This window comes from Lissotriton vulgaris, chromosome 3_1 (assembly GCF_964263255.1).
Source record: "Lissotriton vulgaris chromosome 3_1, aLisVul1.2, whole genome shotgun sequence".
Taxonomy (NCBI): Eukaryota; Metazoa; Chordata; class Amphibia; order Caudata; family Salamandridae; genus Lissotriton; species Lissotriton vulgaris.
The window spans coordinates 1,923,962,540-1,923,975,248 of NC_141689.1; the positions used below are offsets into that span (position 1 = coordinate 1,923,962,540).

Below are 12,709 nucleotides of genomic sequence, written 5' to 3' on the forward strand. Positions count from 1 at the left end.
TTGGCATTCCACCTCCTACGGAGTCCTTGTATTACTCTGGGTGAGGGAATATTTTACATCTCAAAAATACATTGAATCGTCACACATGAAATAGCTTTATTTTGTTTGGCCATTGTATAAAGAAAACAAAATAATTTTTCATTGTGGCACACTTGTTTAGTGTTTAAGAACTTAAAATGCAGGCCATACCTGTTGACGTTTCTAATGCTTGTGCTAAGTAGTGGGAGGATAGTGAGAAAGTATCATAAAATAAGAATGACTTTTTAATCACTGTCCATGCTTACGTTTTTGAGTTTTAGTGACACTATTGGCAGAAGTATCAAACTTCAACTATATATGTGGCATTTAGGCACAGCGGCCAACCTATTTTGCATTTCAAATAAATACACAATAATGACCTCTACTTTGACAATTTTCTTTTATGGACAACATGTAGGAGACGTTTTACTGTTTGATCTTTTAAGTCCCGAAACGGAAATGTTGTTTTTATGCTTGGCTCCTTCTCATTTGTCTCGCACAGCCACGGCCGGCAGTGGGAGTACCTGCAGGGCGGTGACGTGGGGAGGGGGAGGGGCAGGGTGGGGGGTAGTAATGTATGGATTACGGTGTTTTACACGTAAGTAAGCATTTAAATAAATAAAACTAATGTTGTTGCGTGTACTGCATCACATTTGGGGATGCAATGCACTCAACGAAAATCGTTTTATTTATTTTAATGTTTACTTACCTGGGAAGCTCCGTAATCCATACATTACTACTCCCCACCCTACTCCTCCCCATGTCACCGCCTTGCAGGTACTCCCACTGCCGGCCGCAGCTGGTCTCTCATGGACGTTTATTGATATGGTTTACCTCTAGACCTCATTCTTGACATCCACCGAATACCTATAGGCGACTCTCCCTTTAGCCAAGTGGTTGTGGGGGAAAGGTTCCGATCCCATTATCCCCCACACTGCGTACTCACAGGTGAGATCTCTTCATTGCTTTAATGCTATCGTCTTGGCAGAGCTGGTTCGGAAAGTGAGCACAGACGCAAGCTTTTAGGCTTACATGCACAGGTTTATACATTTTAGTTTCAGATGATCTTAATATACATAATATGTGCACCATTAAATACGCAATAGCCTGTTTCTCTGCAGGCTCTAGATGTGTATTTGTTTATTAAGGCTTTTAATGAAGCGCTAAAGGTCTCACTTTGGTTAGTTCATGAAATGGAACCACAGAATGACAGTGTGGAGTGGTCAGAGATACATTAAGAAGAAAATACTTTATCTGTAAGTACACTCGGTCATTTGGCTTTTGAATGGTCAATTTTTTACAATCTTGAGGTACATAGCGGGGACCCGGCAGTGTGGGCTGGTTTATCAAAATACCCTAAAATGTCTGCAAAGAGAATTTCTTTTAGAGAGGAGTAGGGAACACACTGATGCAAGACTGTGGCCCGTGATGGATTAGCTGTGTTTCACATCATAGAAGTACAAATGTGGTTCCAATGATCATGTGCCCTTTTATCATCAGATTAACTTTTTGTTCACACAGTTTTCTCATATTAAAAATCTGCCAAAATGTTACAAATCATTTTTATGGAAGCTGCAGGGAAGCAGTAGCTTAAGCCAAGAAAATCTTTGTAGTGGAGAGTGTTTTTGTTTCTGACTATTGCTCCTCGCCTATTAAAAAATGTGATTTATGAAACTAAAACTTGCGTTTATGCGCCAATCTAAGCTATAACTGCAAACCTTTTCCAGTGCTCCCTCTTTAGATAGCATTGATAGCAGGGACATTTTGTTTAAGTGATTTATCGCTCAGCCTAAAATGCTTAGATGTATTGGGGGTGAACGGTTTTATGTAGACATGGGATTATGCAATGAAAGCATTGTCCGGGATTTCGAAACCATTAGCAGGCCATTAATGAAGGGGCATGTTTTTCTTTTTACCCATTTAAAACTAACACATATTTAATTACTTTAGTTCAGAAGATTTCTACCTTACTGAATTCCTGTGCGAGAAACTCAATGGACATTCATTTTTATTTTGCTTAGTTGTGGTTTACTCCTACTAAAGTGAATATGGAACAACAATAAATGAAACATTGATGTTTCTTGAGCAGCCTCTTCGTAAACGCAAGACAATGGCAACATATGTATACTTGCTTTGATGATGCCCTTAATTTCCACCCCAACATTTTGTTGTAAATAAAGATACATTCTTGTAGGTAGGAAGTCAGGTAACCAGTCAAGGAGGTTATAAGATGAATGTTTATTGAAGAAGATATCTCCTGAGTTACAGGTAAATAGGAAAGTGCCCCACCAGGAGCAGCATCATCAGTGCTCAGCCCACTCTCTCCAACTGACACTCTTACAGGTACTCATCAACATTCCTTTACAACACACACACACCAGCCAGTGGGTGTATAGCAAGCTATATACCCTCCTAACTTTTCAACTGTGTTAAAGAGACATTGTGATGTAAAACATACAGTTATAGGAGTAGGTTGTAATAAATAATTTTCATTATCTTAGTACCATTTGATTCTATGTTGCAAAGAGCTTCACTGTAGGTCGTAATGTGCCTGCCTTGTTGAAATAATGCAGCTCTGATCATAGGGGTGGTATTATGTGTGTTGTAAAGTTTCCTGACTATGCCCTAAAAACACCCACCTGATTAATTATCACTTGGGAAGGTGACACCATTAAATAGAAATCATTTAGCTAGTTCCTATCACCATTTTCAATCTACAAACTGGGGTGGGGGGAGGGGGGACAATCATAAAACCCTGATATTAGTCTGCTTCATCGGCCGCACTGTTTTTGGGGTGTACATTTAGAATATTAAGTATAGAATATCAGGTGTTGTATACATACAACAGGTAAGTATGTACAGATTTTCCTCACCTAACTCAACATATATATATTAATCTTCAAGGCACGTAGATATTGTAAGAAAGAGCCCTCTTTCTGCATGGTTGCCCCCACTTTTTGCTGAACTGCTGATGTACTTTGACTGAGTTTGCCCTGGGCTCCTGCCAATCAGGTACCCGGGACCTATGTTCTTTCCCTAAAACTGCATTGAAGACAAAACCCAATTGGCACTCTCTGGCCACAGGTCAGCCCCTGATAAATGCTACCACAGGTACCCAGGGCACTGTGACCAGGGAAGTTCTCTAAGGGCTGCAGCACTTATTGTGCCACCCTTAGAGGCCTTGTACCTTTACACTCACACACTGCCTTTGCAGGCTGCGTGTTGTGGTGCAGAACAAAGTGAACAGTTGACACGGCTCACATCCCTGTGTGCCATGCCTACAACCCACTGCCCTGGCATAGATCAACCACACCTCTAGCAGGGTGCACTATACCAGTGGTGAGGGTACAGGTGCATAAGCCCTGTACCCCTACAGTGTCTGAATCAATTCTTAGACATTGTAAGTGCAGTAATGCCATTAAGAGTATATGGTGCTGGGAGTTTGTGATTACGAACTCCACTGTACCATAATGGCTTTTCTGAAAACTGAGAAGTATGGTATCAAACTTCTTAGCACATTAAGCCCACACTTATGCCAGTGTGGGATTTAATGAAAAATGACCACAGAGGGCATCTTAGAGATGCCCCCTGCCAAATGGCGATGCAGCGCGCACAATGTAATTTGTTTTATTTATTTATTTACTTACCTCCATTCGGCAGTATGCAAGAGTTTACAACCCCCCTCCCTGCCCCTCACCCGCCCGCCTCACCGCCCTGCAGCACTCCCTCGAGGAGCCGCTACTTCTTTCTAAGGTGATTTCCCTTGACTTTTTGCTTTTGGCCCTCCTGGCTTTCCGCTGATCTATGTACTAGCTTTAGGATTTTGAGAGCTTTGACACTGCCGTTCAGTGCCAAAGCTCTGTGCTTGTCATATACATACTAGTGATAGAGAGTTAGCTGTAAGTCCATTGTCTAGTGGTAAGACATTTAACTGGGCATATAACTCAAATACTACCCCGTGGACCCAGAGCACTGGCTGTGCACCCACAGGGGTGGCACAACCACCCCTTCAAACATACCACAGGTTTGCCATGACAGGCCTGTGTGGCTAGGTTACTGTTAGTCAGCTTGGCATTAAAAGCTACATGCCAAAGTTCTGCATGTCTCCCTACATCTGAGTTTTCCCTCTGGCAGGGTGTGGTGTAGATTAGACAGAGGACGTGCATGTTTTGCAGTGTGAAACCTTTTCGGGATTCACATGCTGTGCATTATTCCACCATCTAGTGGTTGGGTCCGGAATTGCCCTTGTTTGGTTTTTTTTTTTTTTTTGGTCGCCGTCGACCACCATTAGGTGCCAAGTACATCCCCTGTGTGATGTCAGACGGTATCCTGGAGGTCGACATGTGTGGTGGCCATCTTCAGATTCTTTTTTCCCCCGTTGGGTCTGGAAGCAAGACAGGAAGCTCCAACAAAAGTGTGCGTTTTTCCCGAAAAAACTTCAAGAAAAGAAAATTGTCATTGAAAGATCGACGGAAGGAAATCTAGTAACAACGCAGGGTCGTTTACAGAAGCAGTGCTTTTTTCAGAACCAGAGGACCACTCCGCGACACAAATGGCAAGATAGGGGCCATCGAGAAGACCCCTTTCAAATTCCGCCCAAAGTGCCACCACAAATACACACAGCGAGATCCACACAGCGTGTGCAATCTCTGCCCGCCCACGGATCACCAGAACAAAGACTGTGAGGCCTGTGCAGCGTTACTACTGAAAATTCTCAGTATGTGAAACCAGAGACAGCACCCCTACGCCACAATGTTGCAGCCCACCAAGAAACCTTCCTTAAGGGACATGGTCTTCTCTAGCGACGAGGAGGAGCATGCAACTCCAACAGAATTGAAGCATGAAGGGTCAGTCGTCGAAATTCTAGAAAGGGACGCCAAAAAGAGACATGCCGAAAAGAAGGCGAAGGAGTCAAAAAAGAAGACGGCAAAGGTAGGACAAAGATCCGTCGGAAACAAAGGGCCACAAACCAAAGCCGGCCAAGGCAGCCCGTCGCCAAACAAAAAGGAGATTGAAGGTCAGCCGCTATCAAAAGAGACCCACAGCACCCATCCACAGGTTACTGAAGAGGGACGATCACACGTGGCCCCAAAGCCAAGGGTCGACATCGAACACACGAAAAAGAGCGTGACGCCGAAACTGAAAGTAGACCCCGAAAAGAAAAGGATGTCCCCAGCCTCCGACGCCGAAAGGGCCCTCAAGGTTAAAAAGAAAAAGAGAAGACTCAAAGAAGAGATGGCTGTGCTACTACAGAGAAAGAAGGAATTCAATGAATCTTTAAAGGATTTCCGAATCCCAAAAACACCAGAAGCAGACTCGGGAAACGTCGACACCGAAGAGGCTGAAGACGCCGAAGAAGAAGAAGAAGAAGAAGCTATCTGCGAATCACCACCCACGCCGGAACCTAGAAGCAAAGATCACAAGGAATACAGAAACATACCGGTGGAGGAGGAAGACAAAGGAAACTTTGAAGACGAATGGAACAATCTCGACACCGAGAGTCCAGAGGAAGAAATCTGCAAATATCCCTCAAAAGCATGAGCCCCAGATGACATTGCTTTCTATAAGGACACTGTTAGAAGAGCATCAAACCAGTTTGGAGTGCCGCTGGAGGAAAAAAAGGGGGATACATGGCACCTACAACAAAAGGGACACAATATCTACCCATGTTGCCAAGTATTCTTGACCAAGGAAAAGATGCTTTCAAAGAGCCAGCTTCACGCAGGGGGATAACAAATAGAGTGGAGAAGAAATATAAGCCCTCTTTAAAGCATCCAAAATACATACAAGCAAGTGTTACACATGACTCCATTATCGTGACAACAGCCAAGAGGACAGCAAATGCAGTCTCTAACACAGGTCCTCCACCAGAGAAGGAGTGCAATAGGATGGACTTGGTGGGCAGAAGGATGGAAAAAGAAGCAGCTACGCAGTGGCGTATTGCCAACTGAAATGACCTGCTAAATAGGTATGGACACCAACGAGATGAAATTGTGGGGTTCATAAACAAGCTTCCAGAGGAAGACAAAGAAAAGGGCTGCACTAGACACAGCAAATACTGCAAGCAGGCAAATGTGCACAGGAACCATACTCCGAAGGCATGCCTGGCTCAGGATGTCTGGATGATTCAAACAAGAAGTCCAGATATCAATTATCAACAGTCCCTTTACGGGCAAGATCTATTTGGCAAAGAGGTGGACAAATCCCTTCAGCAAATTAAGAAGGACAGCGAGAGAGCAAGGGCAATGGGGGCCCTGCAACAGAGAGGGTCTTTCAAAGGAGGAGGTTTCTTTAATAGAAAGAACACTGGAAGAGGCAGCTTCGGCCAAAGCCAACAGTTGCCGCAACAGGCTCAGGGACAGAACCCAAATCTACAAATGGGTAAACAATCTAGCTGCCAGGACTGGCACCAGCAAAAGCAGTCCTTTCGAGGGCGAATTAACGGCAGAGGAACAGGCCAAACCTCCAGAGGGAGTGGAAATGGCTCAAAGTGACTGCAACACAAAATAGGTCCCACACAAGATGCCAATGGGGGGAAGAATATCCTTTTACCACAGTCAGTGGAAAAGGATCACAACGGACAAATGGGTATTAAATTTGGTACAACACAAATATTGCATAGAGCTAGCAAAAACGCCACCTGCAAATCCACCAAGAACAAGAAGGTTATCAAAATCTGAACACATACTGCTAAATGCAGAGATCAAGGAACTGTACCAAAAACAGGCAATAGAAATAGTACCAAAACAAAAACGGCACACAGGAAACTACTCACCATACTTCCTTGTACCCAAACAAGATCTAACCCTAAAGCCAATCATGGACTTAAGGTTCATAAACAAGTTCATACGGACTCAGCACTTCAAAATGTGTACCCTTCAAGAAATAATCCAGCAAATCCAAAATGGAGATTTACTTTTGGAAGGCGCTGTGCTTAATAAGGTTCATTTTCCTTTTTATGCCTACCGTAGCGTCCTTCCTCCTGGCTCTTCCGTTTGCTAGCAAACGGAAGAACCAGGAGGAAGGACGCTCCGGTAGGACCCTCTACAACACAAGTCTTGGAGATTCATCAAACACCAAAGACAAGAGCCTCAAATGTTTTGAAAAAAAGAGACTCATGTTGAATGCGCAATTTTAAGGCATAAAAAGGAAAAAGAACCTTATTAAGCACAGCGCCTTCCAAAGTATCATTTTTAAAAACAAAGAGCTGAAACTTGGAACTGCGGGTACAATATATAAGAAATAAGAAAAAAGTACAAGGAAGAAATCCAAGTAACGCCATATTTCAGACTGGTGGCAGAAGTTTGAGTGATTGACCTGTGAGACTACACAGTCCTAATGAATAGTGGACGTGGAAGAGAAGATTAAATAGACATACCAGAAGTTGAAGGAACCTGGTTAACATAAACCCTGAGTCTGATGAAAGTAATCAGATAAACGTTTAAGCATCATTGTCCTGAAGAAGGTGAAACTATTTTAGAACACCGAAACGTCGCGTCAACAATTCTTTTCAAACCTGACCATTGTTTTTATTTGTAAACTTTTATCAAATATTTTTATGTGAAACTAAATGTATACATGTTTTTATAAATTAGTGTGATTAATGTGTTTTTAACATTGGAATGATGATGTTTTTAATGTATTGGCAAATGAAGAAGAATAATAATAAAAAAGAGATATAACAAATCCCGCTGTTTCAGTTTTAAGTAGAACTCTCAATGTTTGAACCAGTAGTTGTGTAAATTTGGTAACTTGTGAAAGTCTTTTTCTCTTTTGTTTAAACTGAGATAGAAGCTAATCTTCTTCCTTTTAATAGTAAATTGGAAGAAACTTCAGTACTCTGAGGCTTGCTTCTACCATTGATTAACATGGGGGATCTATGGCAAGGCTATTGTGCTGTATTTCCTACTGGCAGAAAAGTAGCAGTAATGTGTTTGGTATCGATGGATTAGTAATGGCAAATCCTCTCCAGCTGTGAGAGTTGCTTTGACATTACTAATACAGAAATGCCATTTTGTGAAAGTGGGCATTTCAATGCTCTTGGCTCTCTGTGTGCCTGTCAGCCAGTCTCCAATCCACATCTGGGTGCTGGAGGGACAGCTACATATGTGTGTTCCTGTTATAGGGCTATAAACTAGGGGCACTCAAGGGAAACTGCAGACCTCTGACTCTGAGGGGCTATCCTGGGACGGATAAGAGGAAATGGGATTGGCACCTGCATTCCAAGGGGAAGGGTCCTGGCCCCTCTAAAGATATTGATCACGCCTCCCAGGGAGAATCATTGAGGCAGGAGGGACTTCAACTTGATTATCCGCAGACTTGTGTAGACCTGGGGCTTGTTGTGGTTCATGAAGTAGGCTATCACTTGGTGGATTTTGCCTGGATGTTGCTGGCCTGCAGTTAATTGCCAACTGTCCTGACCTGGGTCCCTGAGCACTCTCTAAGGGTCGGTTGGCTGGCCTCCTGTCCATGAGATCCCAGGGACAGAAAGGATCTCCCCATTTCCACAAGATCATAAGGACTGAGCAGGATGCAGCCGAAATGGGTAGAAGCTATCGTAGGTTGGGACAAGGACCGTCCTGACATATGTAGTAATCACACTGTCCAGAGGAGTGTGCACATAAAGATCAGCAGCACACCTGGGGTGCCGCAATGTTAGGAATTTGAAGAATACTTGGGAAGTTTGCTGAGTCTGAGGGACCCGAGCGTGCTACCGGAAACCTGTGCTGTCTCCCATTTCGTAGTGTGTGGGGTCCGAGAGGTGTTGGGGGACATGTGCCGAGTCTGCTTGAACAGAGCCGGAAGTCTGGACTGACTCTGACCACCAGATTGGGAGTACGACAGGGCCCGATGTCATGCCTCAGTCCAAGGTCACCGGCTCCTTCCCAACATACACACACCTTAAGGGACTCTGTTGTTGGTAACATCGTGACTGGACACAAGGGGTCTCCTTGTGCCTTGTGTGCACCCACAGCTGGCTGCCTGGAGCAACTGCGGCTCGCACCTCCACTTCGGGGGGGGGCAGAATTTCTCCAAACTGGAAGCGCGCCAGCTTCTGTTGTCACAGTCTTTTGCCTTCGGGGGTATAGTGATTCCAAACTCGGGAAGGTGCCACTGGTTGCCGTGACAGCCTATTCTGGATGGACGAAACCAAGTAACAGTTTCCTCCCACTTTAGGTGGTCCCACCAAGCTAATAAAAGTGTCGCCATTGGGTGCAGCTTATATCGTTGGCTGGTGTAGTTTGAGTGGCTGAGGGTCTGGGTCACGAGGCATAGCCAAAACCTGTGATTTCTTGACCATTACAACTGTACAGGGTATGCAATATGTGGGAATGTCATGATTTATGCTAATGTGATAGTGGGAAAATGGAATACCTCTGAACAGTCTACATACATGTTTCTGTTGTTGATGTGGGATGGATCGCTTGGATAGGCGAGGGAGGTAACGCCGGGAAGTGAAGGCCCATGACTGGTGCATATGTGTTCATGCCTTTCTGCTGCTAATGGGGAAGTTCGACAATTGCATATAACTGTAAAGCATATATCCAGTGTGTATACTGTTTTGATTTCAATGTGTGTGTAATACAAAGACCAGTGTTTTATACATACGGTGTGGAGTCTTTTTGTAGTGTACTCATTGTGTTGAGAGGGCGGTGCTGTGCCAATACTTAATACTTTGACTCTGAGGATAAGCCTGACTGCTCTGTACCAAGCTACCAGAGGGTGAGCACAGGTTGTCTGACGAGGGTATCTTACTAATCCTATTTGGAACAGTGGATTCTGTCTGGCTTCGATGCTAATATACATGTTGTGTGTTTTATTTTGGCAAGTATACCATTGGGCTCTGTCTGTTTTTATATGGACGGGGTTAAGTAATTTTATATTATCACAACAGCTGCACTTTCACCAGCTTTATGTATTTTAGATATTTGTACTATTGTCTATTGTCCATCCCAGATCACTGAGGCTGACACAGACAATCAGTGAAATCCCTCTGATGTTAGCTAAATGTTGGGAGTACATACTATCATCTAGGCTAGTTCCAACGCTGGAATAAAAAATAGGGTGGAAGGATATTCGTGCATGATACAAATAACCTTAAAGTCAATTTGTTCTGAATCCGGTTCCAATTGAGTCATTTTCCTGGCAATTGAAGTGTATTTCCACCTACCATGTGAAGCACCTCAGAAAGCTGTAAGACCTAACATTGTTATTTCTTAAGACAAGCCAGAATTACACATGCATCGATATATTCATACACATGTTGCCAAAAATTCTTCAATAATTTTTTTAAAAGAACATTCTATAATCCAAAGAGAATTAACTACGCAACCCAAAGCTTTACAATAAAGCTAAACAGATCTTTCTGGAATGAGTAAGCTGTGCTTACCTGTTCCCAGTTGTCCACCAAGAGAACGTTATGGCTTCTTGCCAGATGTTTCAAGACATAGGGGAAAAGTTTATAAGTTGTCTTTTTGAATTTCTTCATTCTGCTATTTAGAAACAATTCAGGTCACATGTTAAATATAAATATAAATGTCATGGTACTTATAGAGCGCACTGTCACCAGACGGTCACCTTGCGGTGTCACCCATTCGGCTTCCTGGCGCTGATACTCATACCGCGCTGGAACCCCTCCTGGCTTTCCCTGTGAAGAGTCCACTCCTGGGCACCCCCAAGGTGAAGCCAGGCATCCTTAGCATTGTTGGGGCCGTTGTGGAGATTAAGCAATCTATTGCCCAGAGTTGCAGCGTGGGGCCCATGATTAGAATAGGCACCGAGGCGAGAATTAACAGGTCTGAGGAAATTAAGCCCAAGACCCCGTCGAGGCGGGAATCGAACCCTGGTCCCTGGCCAGAACTCTGCATCAGGGTTTGCCGCTCTAACCATTGAGCCACACTCCTCCACATGTTGTGAGTATTCTACGTTTGCTGTGGTATTTTCGTTTTTGGACCTTTCATGTCGTATCCCATGGCCATATCAATAATTAGTAAAAACTGATATGCTAAAAAAATTAGTTAAAAGAAGAATCTGCATTCGAGAATGTGGACCAGAAGTCCCGTCGGATGCTTTGGGCTGATTTTGTCATTGTGATCCCGCTGGTCTCTGTCAGTGAGGCATTGTCGGTGAGTGAGGGTACTTGGAGCCAGCGGACAATCGCAATGTCTACTTCTGTTTAGGTCAGAAGCTCTCATTATAAATTTGTGGTTGGTCCCGCAGTTGACTAAATGATGACCTTGAAACCTGGATGGCTGGGCTGTAGTAGGGACATCTTAAGGATTTTGGGGGCCAAGGACCAAATGTATTTTGGGGGTCCCTCTTTAAAACAGCTTTAAATTTATGATCCAATTTCAGCTCTTTCATGCCCTCTTTAGCCAGGCCACTGACAGAGATAGGAACACTGTCCAAATTCTAAATGTGTTTACATAAAATATTCAGGGATAGTGATGTGTGTTTTTAATATTGTAACACAGCAACAGCACACTAATATTTATGCAAATAATCTATGGTTGTTGCAGAATGTCTGTAATAGATGCTCAAACATCACCCTCATAAAAATAGACGAAAACAAACGGTTTTTTAAAACAATCTCTTTAAGAATTATTCAAAGCCATCAGGGCAACCTCTGCAGAACAGAGTTAGCTATTTTACCGCCCCCCCCCCTCCCCTCCGAAAGCTGGGGGCCTGGCCCAGAGCCCACTCTGCCCATGCCTCAAAACGTCTCTGGGCCGTAGTCCCGACATTGTTACTTGTGCAAATACTGTATGAATCTGGGACAAACAGTGGGCTCGAAATGATAAATATGTGTTTGAATTGTGTGTACGCACACACACTGCAACAACACAGTCCCCTTCATTAACACTCACCTACACTGCCAATCTATGTCATTTATGTAAGCATTCCACCAACTACTATCACATTGCTGCCCTGATCTTAAGTAAAAGATGTTATCATTTTCTGATAGAAATATTTTGGTTCAAACTCGTTCACTTCCCAAACGTGCACACTTTGTTGCAGACGTGTGATCTCCATTCAGCAATGTATGTGTAGCCCGCAAATTCACCTACGGGAGCCGTGTGTTGTGAGAAGACTGGGCTTTGTCTCCTTCCGTTGTAATGGGTCTCATTTTTAGCCTGGGTGAGACCAGATTTAGGCGAGGGCCAGCTCCAGATTAGCGCACTTGTAAATGCATCCCTCTGTGAGCCATGGTGGACACACTCAAGACACGCTGCTAAAACCTGCTCGCAGAGAACCACACCTGTTTAATTTGTCTTCGGTTTTCAACCAAACTGTCCCAATGAAGCACTGCATTGGGTGCCAGGTGCATGTCTGTGTTTATATTTCCACTAATTGTGCATGCACCCTTTCTCTCAACCAATGTTTTCTCTGTTTCAGGTGTGCAAGTATGATTATGTGGAGATCCGTAGTGGTCTTTCTTCAGACTCCAAACTGCACGGGAAATTTTGTGGTACAGAAGTACCGGAAGTGATCACCTCACAGTACAACAACATGAGAATTGAGTTCAAGTCTGACAACACGGTCTCCAAGAAAGGCTTCCGGGCACACTTCTTTTCAGGTACAAACACACTGTTCTCAAATCTAGAATTGCTCAGTTTTTTTCCTGGGTAATCTCCAATGTTTAATATGATGTCATGTGCGCTTCATTCAGATTTCATTGAGGCAGTTTTAA

At 43.7% G+C, this 12,709-nt stretch overlaps 1 protein-coding gene across 1 annotated transcript in view; it reads left to right on the forward strand.

Moving 5' to 3' along the window:
• Positions 1 to 12,709, forward strand: part of TLL1 (tolloid like 1) — a 390,413-nt gene that overhangs the window by 326,738 nt on the left and 50,966 nt on the right. The window contains exon 16 of the mRNA XM_086962398.1: positions 12,415 to 12,595. Within this exon, the coding sequence (XP_086818524.1) occupies positions 12,415 to 12,595 (181 nt within the window). The remainder of the gene's footprint in view (positions 1 to 12,414; positions 12,596 to 12,709) is intronic.